Below are 14,906 nucleotides of genomic sequence, written 5' to 3'. Positions count from 1 at the left end.
ATGTTTGACGCACAACGAAGAGCTGCTGGCAAAACGCACGGAAGTGCTGTTTGAATGAATGTTTACGCGCCTGCTGCTGCCTACCACCTACCACAGTCAGATACTTAGATACTTGTATGCTTGTATGCTCAGTCAGATTATATGCAACGCAGGACACGCTAGATAATATCTAGTAATATCATCAACCATGTGTAGTTAACTAGTGATTATGATTGATTGATTGTTTTTTTAAAAGATAAGTTTAATGCTAGCTAGCAACATACCTTGGCTTATTGCATTCGCGTAACAGGCAGACTCCTTGTGGAGTGCTACGAGAGGCAGGTGGTTATAGCGTTGGACTAGTTAACTGTAAGGTTGCAAGATTGGATCCCCCGAGCGGACAAGGTGAAAATCTGCCGTTCTGCCCCTGAACATGGCAGTTAACCCACCATTCCTAGGCCGTCATTGAAAATAAGAATGTGTTCTTAACCGACTTGCCTAGTTAAATTAAGATTAAATAAAGGTGTAAAAAAACGGCCAAATCGGTGTCCGAAAATACAGATTTCCGATTGTTATGAAAACTTGAAATCGGCCCTAATTAATCGGTCGACCTCTAGTCATAATGATAGTTTAATAACCAGGTTTCTAGGATATATAGTATATTCTAGAATTCATCCATGATGTCATAATGATAGTTTAACCAGGTTTCTAGGATATATAGTATATTCTAGAATTCATCCATGATGTCATAATGATAGTTTAACCAGGTTTCGACCTCTAATTACAAACATCAATTTGTTAGGGATGTTGGATCCAAGCATGTCATGAATGTCCTGCTTAATATAATGTTTGTGTGATCATCGCAAATCAACCGCTTTGTACTTAAAAAACCCTTCAACCAGTAAAATGCTCTTTGTCTAGCTTTTCCATCAGCCTGACAATGAGGGTTTGTACACTGTTTGCCAAATTGGCCCTTACCTTCACCTAACAACAAATAAAGGAAAATAGCTCTGTGTGTTGTACAACAGCCTATCCATCAAGGAACAGTTCTCTACACATTATGAGCTAAGTATCTCTGTATGCAAACAGACTAACGAGACCCTACAGTAAATCAAGCAGACAATAACATTATAAACACCAATTTGTTAGGGATGTCTGATCCAACGTGGAGCACGGCATTACTGTCTTTACCAGAGTAATGAATGAAGAAGCACTTTGGTTGTTGTTGCATGTCGTGATGTTTGTCATTTGACTGTCATTCAGAAAATGATTTCCTGGATCAGCTGATGATAGTTGAACATGTGACTAACTAAACAGCTACAGTATTATGTGTAATTATTGAAAAACCATGTTAATGACAGTATCCATTTGGGTGTTGTCAATAAAGTTAAGGGGACTTTCGGTTAGAACCATTGGATTTAGCAAACTCTGAAATGATTGAAAACTGTTTTCCCAGCGTAACATAAGGAGACACTAAATGTGACGTAGTTAGAGAGCATTTCAGAGATCTGAATACAAAAAACTGCTGATCCAGTAAATTGATCCATTAAGTTGAAGTTCATCATATGGGGCGGCAGGGTATCCTAGTGGTTTGAGAGCGTTGGACTAGTAACCGAAAGGTTGCAAGTTCAAATCCCCGAGCTGACAAGGTACAAATCTGTCGTTCTGCCCCTGAACAGGCAGTTAACCCACTGTTCCTAGACCGTCATTGAAAATAAGAATTTGTTCTTAACTGACTTGCCTAGTAAAATAAAGATACAAAAATATATTAAATAAAAATGTTAATTAAATACAAATGGTATTGAGAGAAATAGTTATATGTTAAAAGCTTTTTTTTACGTAAGTGTTTTTACGTAAGAAAGGTAAAAAAAAAAAAAAAAAAAAATGAAAAAAAATAATAATAATAAATAATAATATGACAAGCTTAACGTTCTGACTATAACTACTGTTCCCTGAAGGAGGGAAAATAGGTACAACATACTATCATATCCACGCCTCGCTGGAATCCCCGCCTTCCACAGGTGATGAGCGTGAGGCTTGGATTTTATTCCTTAAATTTAATACCGCTCTTCACCACCCCAGGAAAGGGCGGGGACAAACAGGTGTTGTACCTCGTTTCTCTCCTTCAGGGAAGTGTAATTATAATCAAAGTTACACTCCCTTTCAGTCAGTCAACTTCGGAACAACATACTATGGGGAAATACAATCATTCCCCAGCCGACCCAAACGGATACTAAATGAAACGGCCCCTGGCAGACCACCCAGACCTGACCCCGCAAGATGCGTCAGTTGTCAATTTATTCATTGTCTTTTGTTTGAAACACTCCTGTCAATGTTGAGTAAGGACGCACACCTGATTACCCATATAGTAGTAGGACTAGTCTACCTGTCCTGCGCGCAAATGTAGGCCTATAAATGTGCCCATTTGGGGATGTCTGATAGTATTTCTGATTGTCTTAACGCTGCACCACTAATGAGTTGTGGAGCTTCTCAAAGTAACTTTTTCTTCACCTCCAAACAGCAAGTAAACAAAGTCTAATCAAAATCAATTGCGAATGACAATAGTTCCTCAAAGTATTTTTGTAAAATATTTCCAGCTCTCGCCATTTCGATAAACACACGGCATAAAAGGGAAAAATGTAATGCTCTGATCCAATGGAAATGTCATAAAATACCTGATTACTGTCCAGAACTCACTGGAGCAGGAAACTGAGGGCCTAGAATATTTCATATAATGTTGCAAGCTTGCTATCCGAGTTTCCTGACCCAGTTGATAGTTGATACAATGTTTCAACTTTCTTGTAGACAGGCCATTTGCAGCCAATGTGATTTCTAGGATATTTATTTCTATCAGGATATTTTCTACCTGCAGAATGCAATGTTTTTATTTGTTGGCTTTATGTAGGCTATTTTATTTTACATAGTTGGCAATGGTAATAAAAGTTATTTAGATTTGTATAATTTTCATTTAGATAAATTGTAGATTAATCACAGACAATAATTTTGAGATACTATTATAAATTAAATGAAACTGTTCCAGTAAAATGTGAATATGAAAATCATAACTGGCACCAGATCAGTAGAAATGGTAAGATACATTGGCACTCCAACTGGAAAAGGTTGCAGACTGCTGGTGTAGTCTATTACTAGTCTATTAGTCTATCTGTAGTCTATTAGTCTATTACTGAAACCTTCAGGAGCAGAACGGCAGAATTTACGAAGTCTAGCAGCAGAGGGGGGAGGGGGGCTCCCTCTGGTCGGGTTGTAGTGACGACCGGCTCCCTCTGGTCGGGTTGTGTTGACGAGCGGCTCCCTCTGGTCGGGTTGTAGTGACGACCGGCTCCCTCTGGTCGGGTTGTGTTGACGACCGGCTCCCTCTGGTCGGGTTGTGTTGACGACCGGCTCCCTCTGGTCGGGTTGTGTTGACGACCGGCTCCCTCTGGTCGGGTTGTGTTGACGACCGGCTCCCTCTGGTCGGGTTGTGTTGACGACCGGCTCCCTCTGGTCGGGTTGTGTTGACGAGCGGCTCCCTCTGGTCGGGTTGTGTTGACGAGCGGCTCCCTCTGGTCAGGTTATGTTGACGAGCGGCTCCCTCTGGTCAGGTTATGTTGACGAGCGGCTCCCTCTGGTTATGACTTTGAGTTATTTGTGTGTCTTAATTATTTGATCAGAATGCTTAAAGCATCAGACAAATTCAGTACGTATATTTGATTTTATAAAAACACATGGGGCGATTGGTAGAAAGAACAGATGACTCTTGGTTGACCAAGATGTATTTTAGTTGGGGACAGCACTAGAACATGATTTTTTGGCTCCCGAGTGGCGCAGCGGACACTGCATCTCAGTGCTTGAGGCGTCACTACAGACACCCTGGATCAAATCCGGGCTGTATCACAACCGGACAAAGGTTACATTTAAATAAATAAAGGTTACATTTAAATAAATAAACAAGTGTTTCATGACAAACCATTTTGGCACCAAATTGAGAAGGGTTTAAGGTTTCAAACCAATTCATGAATGTAATTGAATCTAGGTATGTCTTGCCTTTAATGGTTAAACTATCACTATGACATCATGGATGAATTCTAGAATATACTATATATCCAAGAAACCTGGTTAAACTATCATTATGACATCATGGATTAATTCTAGAATATACTATATATCCTAGAAACCTGGTTAAACTATCATTATGACATCATGCATGGCCAGTCCTTGTATTCATAGTGTAGTGAATTCAGGGGGTAGCCCTGAGCTGGACTCAAACCTGGGTCCAGCGACTGTCAAGCCAACACCTTATAACTGTTATGCCAAGATGTCTGAAATTCTTGACTAGGTCCCTAGGTGTTGGGTTACGGTTGCTACAATAGCTTTCCCTATGAATTTGAGAGTGGTTACATTTCTCCAGCCCCATCCCTCAGCTGTTTACCAAACCAAGTCTCTTGGCAGCCATTTTGTTGCTGTTTAAATACCAGGTTGTCCCTTTAAAAAAGCCACACATCAATCAACCAATCTGCAGTTCAACCAATAACAAAGCTGTAATTCCACCACTGTTTTGGTAATAAGATGATGGGGCTGGAGAAATGTAACTAGTCTCAAATTCAGACAGACTATGGATGCAAGGACTGACCATCCATGACGTCAACATTATAGTTTTAACCATGTTGAGGCTGTTGATTTACATTGTTTCTAAACATTGGAGTAAAAAAAAGCTTATTTTGGGATCTGATGGGGTACAACAGTTGAACTAAGCTCATGAGGCATGTGTTATATTCTTCAAGAATCAATGGCTATAAATAAATAATTTAAAAGTCAAAATATGGATGTAGCAATTGTCGATTTCCCCTTTAACACCAAACATCAGTTCAACAACTGCAGAGTTTGTACCTCAGTTTTTAAGACAGTACTTACCAGTGGTATCCACGGCCCGGTTTCTCAAAACCATCTTATGGCTAAGTTCATCTTTAGAACCACTGGATGCCTTAAATTGCATTTGGGAAATCGGGCCCAGATATCCAGTTTCCTCCTCTTCTTCCTCTTCCGATGTGACCGTAATCTCCCCCTCCGCTTTCATTTCAAAAACCGAATCCTCCTCATCTTTTACTGTAACACCCCCCTCCTCTTTCACTCTGAACGAGTCTTCCTCTTCTTTCACTGTAACGTCTTTCTCTTCTTCTTTCCCTGTAACAGCCTCACCCTCTACTTGTTTTTGTATTGTAACATCCTTCTCTTCCTCCTCCTCTTTGATGAGAGCTTCTTTCTCCGTCCAGCAGACCGTCTCTTCTTCACCAGGAAGAGAGTAATTTAGTGAACTCATGGTCGGAGATGTTAGCTAGCTAGGCTAATGCTAACTTAACCAGTCCGCCAGCTGAATAATAACAACAACACCGTAAATATGAAATGAAATAGGATAACTAACTAACTAGACGACAGAAGTGGGTTTAAAATACAGTGGCTATTATACACTAAAGCGTCTAAAGAGCTTTACTGGTTGGTCTATTTTGTCTAGCAAGCTATCGAGGTGGCTGACTAATTGTTGCTGCTGTTGAAAGAAGGGTTCCGTCCACTGGATTATGCGTCACACTAACAGCATTGCTTTCCGTCCACTAGATTATACGTCACACTAACAGCATTGCCTTAAAATCGCACACCGCCATCAGCTGACTGGAGTGGGTAACGCTCAGTCTGAACCTCTGACTGCGATGGAGATGTGCGACTTTAAGACAATGACGCTAGTGTGACGTAAAATATATATTATAATGTTCAGACAAAAAGTTAGTGTAGGAAGCATGAGTTTTTACTCACCAGTGTAACAATACAGTGTGGTTAAAGACTTAGTAACTTATTTGTGTTCACGATCTGGTTCCCTATAAGCACAACCAGTTATGTTTTTGAATGATCACATATGTATTAATTTATTTCGGGATTCTGGGTAATCCACAGCAGATTTATGGATAATTGCTGTGGGTGAGTTCAAAATTGAACTCTCTTTCAAGTTCGTATCTAACTGGAAAATGCATCTTCTTTAGGAGTGCTATTTTAACCCTGTCGACTACTTATCGTTCATCCACACTGTGTGTCTCATCAATGCAGGTCATTTATGACAAATGTATAAAGTATATGTTTTATAAACTCATGAACACCAGCCAGTTTTGCCCGGTTTTGTTAGTTTAGGTGTATTATACTTCCTCGCCACCAGAGGGGGACATCGAGTCATTTTCCAGGTTAATTTGATATATTTTGATACTAAAATGGATGACAGTATATTCTGACGGAGTGAAAATGAGACACATGTAAACAATTGATTCATTTATTATAGTAAATTAGGAATTATTAGGAACGGTTAAATCCACTATACGATCACAATAACTTTGAAAAACATTTCAATAGGTTTTTTGCTAGTATATTATAGGGCAGATTTATGGAGAATTGCTGTGGGAGTGCTATTTATATCCCGTCACTACTGATCATTCATCCAGACTGTGTGTGTCCCATCATTGCAGCTTTGGAAATAAATGAACTATCCATCCATTGCTCCTTCCTGTGTTGACTCACTGACTTGAGAGACCAGGAAGGTCACACTAGCTCGATAGGTTGATATCTAGCTCAAGCTTCACCTCATGCTTTTCATTAACTGTGTGGTTGTGTTATCTAGTGGGAACCCGTTAGCACGGTAGGCTCTGGTGCCTTCTTGCCGTGGGCTCAAAATGACAGAGGAAATCAACCTGCTTGCTCCTTTATGTTGTGTCAACTTTTCGATATGTTACGTTTGATACCGGAGCTACGAGCGTCCAAATCACTAAACAATAATTCAAAGCAGTGTGCTGATGCCTGTATCACTTTATCAGCAGCACGTCATCAATGGCGTCTGGAGATTAATTTAGTCTAACATCCACCTGATTGGTTTGGTATTGGGCTTGTTCGACACTGCAGGTGACTGCCAACTGACTGATCTACAATTCACTATACATCATAAATAACTACTCATTATTATTTATAAATCAGTCAGCCAGTCAATTTACCCACAATGCAGCATGGATTTGATGCTCTCAATCAAGGCCAGTGGTTTAGTAGAAGACATGAAGGCTACGCTGCTACGGTGTGGGACATCATCTATAATAATGACATAAAGGCTATGCTGCTACGGTGTGGGACGTCATCTATAATAATGACATAAAGGCTATGCTGCTACGGTGTGTGATGTCATCTATAATAATGACATAAAGGCTATGCTGCTACGGTGTGTGATGCCATCTATTTATTTACCGTTATTTTACCAGGTAAGTTGACTGAGAACACGTTCTCATTTGCAGCAACGACCTGGGGAATAGTTACAGGGGAGAGGAGGGGGATGAATGAGCCAATTGTAAACTGGGGATTATTAGGTGACCATGATGGTTTTGAGGGCCAGATTGGGAATTTAGCCAGGACACCGGGGTTAACACCCCTACTCTTACGATAAGTGCCATGGGATCTTTAATGACCTCAGAGAGTCAGGACACCCGTTTAACGTCCCATCCGAAAGACGGCACCCTACACAGGGCAGTGTCCCCAATCACTGCCCTGGGGCATTGGGATATTTTTTAGACCAGAGGAAAGAGTGCCTCCTACTGGCCCTCCAACACCACTTCCAGCAGCATCTGGTCTCCCATCCAGGGACTGACCAGGACCAACCCTGCTTAGCTTCAGAAGCAAGCCAGTAGTGGTATGCAGGGTGGTATGCTGCTGGTATAATAATGACATAAAGGCTATGCTGCTACGGTGTGTGATGTCATCTATAATAATGACATAAAGGCTATGCTGCTACGGTGTGGGATGTCATCTATAATAATGACATAAAGGCTATGCTGCTACGGTGTGTGGGATGTCATCTATAATAATGACATAAAGGCTATGCTGCTACGGTGTGGGATGTCATCTATAATAATGACATAAAGGCTATGCTGCTACGGTGTGGGACGTCATCTATAATAATGACATAAAGGCTATGCTGCTACGGTGTGGGATGTCATCTATAATAATGACATAAAGGCTATGCTGCTACGGTGTGGGATGTCATCTATAATAATGACATGAAGGCTATGCTGCTACGGTGTGGGATGTCATCTATAATAATGACATAAAGGCTATGCTGCTACGGTGTGGGATGTCATCTATAATAATGACATAAAGGCTATGCTGCTACGGTGTGGGATGTCATCTATAATAATGACATAAAGGCTATGCTGCTACGGTGTGTGGGATGTCATCTATAATAATGACATAAAGGCTATGCTGCTACGGTGTGGGATGTCATCTATAATAATGACATAAAGGCTATGCTGCTACGGTGTGGGACGTCATCTATAATAATGACATAAAGGCTATGCTGCTACGGTGTGGGACGTCATCTATAATAATGACATAAAGGCTATGCTGCTACGGTGTGGGACGTCATCTATAATAATGACATAAAGGCTATGCTGCTACGGTGTGGGACGTCATCTATAATAATGACATAAAGGCTATGCTGCTACGGTGTGGGATGTCATCTATAATAATGACATAAAGGCTATGCTGCTACGGTGTGGGACGTCATCTATAATAATGACATAAAGGCTATGCTGCTACGGTGTGGGACGTCATCTATAATAATGACATAAAGGCTATGCTGCTACGGTGTGGGATGTCATCTATAATAATGACATAAAGGCTATGCTGCTACGGTGTGGGATGTCATCTATAATAATGACATAAAGACTATGCTGCTACGGTGTGGGATGTCATCTATAATAATGACATAAAGGCTATGCTGCTACGGTGTGGGATGTCATCTATAATAATGACATAAAGGCTATGCTGCTACGGTGTGGGATGTCATCTATAATAATGACATAAAGACTATGCTGCTACGGTGTGGGATGTCATCTATAATAATGACATAAAGGCTATGCTGCTACGGTGTGGGACGTCATCTATAATAATGACATAAAGGCTATGCTGCTACGGTGTGGGACGTCATCTATAATAATGACATAAAGGCTATGCTGCTACGGTGTGGGACGTCATCTATAATAATGACATAAAGGCTATGCTGCTACGGTGTGGGATGTCATCTATAATAATGACATAAAGGCTATGCTGCTACGTGCTACGGTGTGGGATGTCATCTATAATAATGACATAAAGGCTATGCTGCTACGGTGTGGGATGTCATCTATAATAATGACATAAAGGCTATGCTGCTACGGTGTGGGACGTCATCTATAATAATGACATAAAGGCTATGCTGCTACGGTGTGGGACGTCATCTATAATAATGACATAAAGGCTATGCTGCTACGGTGTGGGACGTCATCTATAATAATGACATAAAGGCTATGCTGCTACGGTGTGGGATGTCATCTATAATAATGACATAAAGGCTATGCTGCTACGGTGTGGGATGTCATCTATAATAATGACATAAAGGCTATGCTGCTACGGCGTGGGATGTCATCTATAATAATGACATAAAGGCTATGCTGCTACAGTGTGGGATGTCATCTATAATAATGACATAAAGGCTATGCTGCTACGTGCTACGGTGTGGGATGTCATCTATAATAATGACATAAAGGCTATGCTGCTACGGTGTGGGATGTCATCTATAATAATGACATAAAGGCTATGCTGCTACGGTGTGGGACGTCATCTATAATAATGACATAAAGGCTATGCTGCTACGGTGTGGGATGTCATCTATAATAATGACATAAAGGCTATGCTGCTACGGTGTGGGATGTCATCTATAATAATGACATAAAGGCTATGCTGCTACGGTGTGGGATGTCATCTATAATAATGACATAAAGGCTATGCTGCTACGGTGTGGGATGTCATCTATAATAATGACATAAAGGCTATGCTGCTACGGTGTGGGATGTCATCTATAATAATGACATAAAGGCTATGCTGCTACGGTGTGGGACGTCATCTATAATAATGACATAAAGGCTATGCTGCTACGGTGTGGGATGTCATCTATAATAATGACATAAAGGATAGGCTGCTACGGTGTGGGATGTCATCTATAATAATGACATAAAGGCTATGCTGCTACGGTGTGGGATGTCATCTATAATAATGACATAAAGGCTATGCTGCTACGGTGTGGGATGTCATCTATAATAATGACATAAAGGCTATGCTGCTACGGTGTGGGATGTCATCTATAATAATGACATAAAGGCTATGCTGCTACGGTGTGGGACGTCATCTATAATAATGACATAAAGGCTATGCTGCTACGGTGTGGGATGTCTTCTATAATAATGACATAAAGGCTATGCTGCTACGGTGTGGGATGTCTTCTATAATAATGACATAAAGGCTATGCTGCTACGGTGTGGGATGTCTTCTATAATAATGACATAAAGGCTATGCTGCTACGGTGTGGGACGTCATCTATAATAATGACATAAAGGCTATGCTGCTACGGTGTGGGATGTCATCTATAATAATGACATAAAGGCTATGCTGCTACGGTGTGGGATGTCATCTATAATAATGACATAAAGGCTATGCTGCTACGGTGTGGGATGTCATCTATAATAATGACATAAAGGCTATGCTGCTACGGTGTGGGATGTCATCTATAATAATGACATAAAGGCTATGCTGCTACGGTGTGGGATGTCATCTATAATAATGACATAAAGGCTATGCTGCTACGGTGTGGGATGTCATCTATAATAATGACATAAAGGCTATGCTGCTACGGTGTGGGACGTCATCTATAATAATGACATAAAGGCTATGCTGCTACGGTGTGGGATGTCATCTATAATAATGACATAAAGGATAGGCTGCTACGGTGTGGGATGTCATCTATAATAATGACATAAAGGCTATGCTGCTACGGTGTGGGACGTCATCTATAATAATGACATAAAGGCTATGCTGCTACGGTGTGGGACGTCATCTATAATAATGACATAAAGGCTATGCTGCTACGGTGTGGGACGTCATCTATAATAATGACATAAAGGCTATGCTGCTATGCTGCTACGGTGTGGGATGTCATCTATAATAATGACATAAAGGCTATGCTGCTATGCTGCTACGGTGTGGGATGTCATCTATAATAATGACATAAAGGCTATGCTGCTACGGTGTGGGATGTCATCTATAATAATGACATAAAGGCTCTGCTGCTACGGTGTGGGATGTCATCTATAATAATGACATAAAGGCTATGCTGCTACGGTGTGGGATGTCATCTATAATAATGACATAAAGGCTATGCTGCTACGGTGTGGGACGTCATCTATAATAATGACATAAAGGCTCTGCTGCTACGGTGTGGGATGTCATCTATAATAATGACATAAAGGCTATGCTGCTACGGTGTGTGGGACGTCATCTATAATAATGACATAAAGGCTATGCTGCTACGGTGTGGGACGTCATCTATAATAATGACATAAAGGCTGTGCTGCTACGGTGTGGGATGTCATCTATAATAATGACATAAAGGCTATGCTGCTACGGTGTGGGATGTCATCTATAATAATGACATAAAGGCTATGCTGCTACGGTGTGGGATGTCATCTATAATAATGACATAAAGGCTATGCTGCTACGGTGTGGGATGTCATCTATAATAATGACATAAAGGCTATGCTGCTACGGTGTGGGATGTCATCTATAATAATGACATAAAGGCTATGCTGCTACGGTGTGGGATGTCATCTATAATAATGACATAAAGGCTATGCTGCTACGGTGTGGGATGTCATCTATAATAATGACATAAAGGCTATGCTGCTACGGTGTGTGATGTCATCTATAATAATGACATAAAGGCTATGCTGCTACGGTGTGGGATGTCATCTATAATAATGACATAAAGGTTATGCTGCTACGGTGTGGGATGTCATCTATAATAATGACATAAAGGCTATGCTGCTACGGTGTGGGATGTCATCTATAATAATGACATAAAGGCTATGCTGCTACGGTGTGGGACGTCATCTATAATAATGACATAAAGGCTATGCTGCTACGGTGTGGGATGTCATCTATAATAATGACATAAAGGCTATGCTGCTACGGTGTGGAATATCATCTATAATAATGACATAAAGGCTATACTGCTACGGTGTGGGATGTCATCTATAATAATGACATAAAGGCTATGCTGCTACGTGCTACGGTGTGGGACGTCATCTATAATAATGACATAAAGGCTATGCTGCTACGGTGTGGGACGTCATCTATAATAATGACATAAAGGCTATGCTGCTACGGTGTGGGATGTCATCTATAATAATGACATAAAGGCTATGCTGCTACGTGCTACGGTGTGGGATGTCATCTATAATAATGACATAAAGGCTATGCTGCTACGGTGTGGGACGTCATCTATAATAATGACATAAAGGCTATGCTGCTACGGTGTGGGATGTCATCTATAATAATGACATAAAGGCTATGCTGCTACGGTGTGGGATGTCATCTATAATAATGACATAAAGGCTATGCTGCTACGGTGTGGGACGTCATCTATAATAATGACATAAAGGCTATGCTGCTACGGTGTGGGATGTCATCTATAATAATGACATAAAGGCTATGCTGCTACGGTGTGGGATGTCATCTATAATAATGACATAAAGGCTATGCTGCTACGGTGTGGGATGTCATCTATAATAATGACATTAAGGCTATGCTGCTACGGTGTGGGATGTCATCTATAATAATGACATAAAGGCTATGCTGCTACGGTGTGGGATGTCATCTATAATAATGACATAAAGGCTATGCTGCTACGGTGTGGGACGTCATCTATAATAATGACATAAAGGCTATGCTGCTACGGTGTGGGATGTCATCCATAATAATGACATAAAGGCTATGCTGCTATGGTGTGGGATGTCATCTATAATAATGACATAAAGGCTATGCTGCTACGGTGTGGGATGTCATCTATAATAATGTCATAAAGGCTATGCTGCTACGGTGTGGGACGTCATCTATAATAATAACATTAAGGCTATGCTGCTACGGTGTGGGATGTCATCCATAATAATGACATAAAGGCTATGCTGCTACGCTGCTACGATGTGGGACGTCATCTATAATAATGACATAAAGGCTATGCTGCTACGGTGTGGGACGTCATCTATAATAATGACATAAAGGCTATGCTGCTACGGTGTGGGACGTCATCTATAATAATGACATAAAGGCTATGCTGCTACGGTGTGGGATGTCATCTATAATAATGACATAAAGGCTATGCTGCTACGGTGTGGGATGTCATCTATAATAATGACATAAAGGCTATGCTGCTACGGTGTGGGATGTCATCCATAATAATGACATAAAGGCTATACTGCTACGGTGTGGGACGTCATCTATAATAATGACATAAAGGCTATGCTGCTACGGTGTGGGATGTCATCTATAATAATGACATAAAGGCTATGCTGCTACGGTGTGGGATGTCATCTATAATAATGACATAAAGGCTATGCTGCTATGGTGTGGGACGTCATCTATAATAATGACATAAAGGCTATGCTGCTACGGTGTGTGGGACGTCATCTATAATAATGACATAAAGGCTATGCTGCTACGGTGTGGGATTTCATCTATAATAATGACATAAAGGCTATGCTGCTACGGTGTGGGATGTCATCTATAATAATGACATAAAGGCTATGCTGCTACGGTGTGGGATGTCATCTATAATAATGACATAAAGGCTATGCTGCTACGGTGTGTGATGTCATCTATAATAATGACATAAAGGCTATGCTGCTACGGTGTGGGATGTAATCTATAATAATGACATAAAGGCTATGCTGCTACGGTGTGGGACGTCATCTATAATAATGACATAAAGGCTATGCTGCTACGGTGTGGGATGTCATCTATAATAATGATATAAAGGCTATGCTGCTACGGTGTGGGATGTCATCTATAATAATGACATAAAGGCTATGCTGCTACGGTGTGGGATGTCATCTATAATAATGACATAAAGGCTATGCTGCTACGGTGTGGGATGTCTTCTATAATAATGACATAAAGGCTATGCTGCTACGGTGTGGGATGTCTTCTATAATAATGACATAAAGGCTATGCTGCTACGGTGTGGGACGTCATCTATAATAATGACATAAAGGCTATGCTGCTACGGTGTGGGATGTCATCTATAATAATGACATAAAGGCTATGCTGCTACGGTGTGGGATGTCATCTATAATAATGACATAAAGGCTATGCTGCTACGGTGTGGGACGTCATCTATAATAATGACATAAAGGCTATGCTGCTACGGTGTGGGACGTCATCTATAATAATGACATAAAGGCTATGCTGCTACGGTGAGGGATGTCATCTATAATAATGACATAAAGGCTATGCTGCTACGGTGTGGGATGTCATCTATAATAATGACATAAAGGCTATGCTGCTACGGTGTGGGACGTCATCTATAATAATGACATAAAGGCTATGCTGCTACGGTGTGGGATGTCATCTATAATAATGACATAAAGGCTATGCTGCTACGGTGTGGGACGTCATCTATAATAATGACATAAAGGCTATGCTGCTACGGTGTGGGATGTCTTCTATAATAATGACATAAAGGCTATGCTGCTACGGTGTGGGATGTCTTCTATAATAATGACATAAAGGCTATGCTGCTACGGTGTGGGATGTCATCCATAATAATGACATAAAGGCTATGCTGCTACGGTGTGGGATGTCATCTATAATAATGACATAAAGGCTATGCTGCTACGGTGTGGGACGTCATCTATAATAATGACATAAAGGCTATGCTGCTACGGTGTGGGATGTCATCCATAATAATGACATAAAGGCTATGCTGCTACGTGCTACGGTGTGGGATGTCATCTATAATAATGACATAAAGGCTATGCTGCTACGGT

The 14,906-nt window shown here is 40.9% G+C and overlaps 1 protein-coding gene across 3 annotated transcripts in view; it reads right to left on the bottom strand.

The window, feature by feature from the left end:
* Nucleotides 1–14,906, bottom strand: part of LOC139548267 (zinc finger protein ZFP2-like) — a 211,544-nt gene that overhangs the window by 177,635 nt on the left and 19,003 nt on the right. The window contains exon 1 of one of the 3 annotated variants that reach the window (XM_071357831.1): nt 4,891–5,560. The exons of the other annotated variants lie outside the window; for them this stretch is intronic. Within the exon in view, the coding sequence (XP_071213932.1) occupies nt 4,891–5,296 (406 nt within the window). The 5' untranslated portion in view covers nt 5,297–5,560. Of the gene's footprint in view, nt 1–4,890; nt 5,561–14,906 lie in introns of those variants that run through there. 3 annotated transcript variants of the gene reach the window in all.

The sequence above is a fragment of the Salvelinus alpinus genome, chromosome 2, assembly GCF_045679555.1.
Source record: "Salvelinus alpinus chromosome 2, SLU_Salpinus.1, whole genome shotgun sequence".
Classification (NCBI taxonomy): domain Eukaryota; kingdom Metazoa; phylum Chordata; class Actinopteri; order Salmoniformes; family Salmonidae; genus Salvelinus; species Salvelinus alpinus.
Note: the sequence above shows the minus strand (reverse complement) of the source record. Positions and strands in the feature narration are given on the sequence as shown.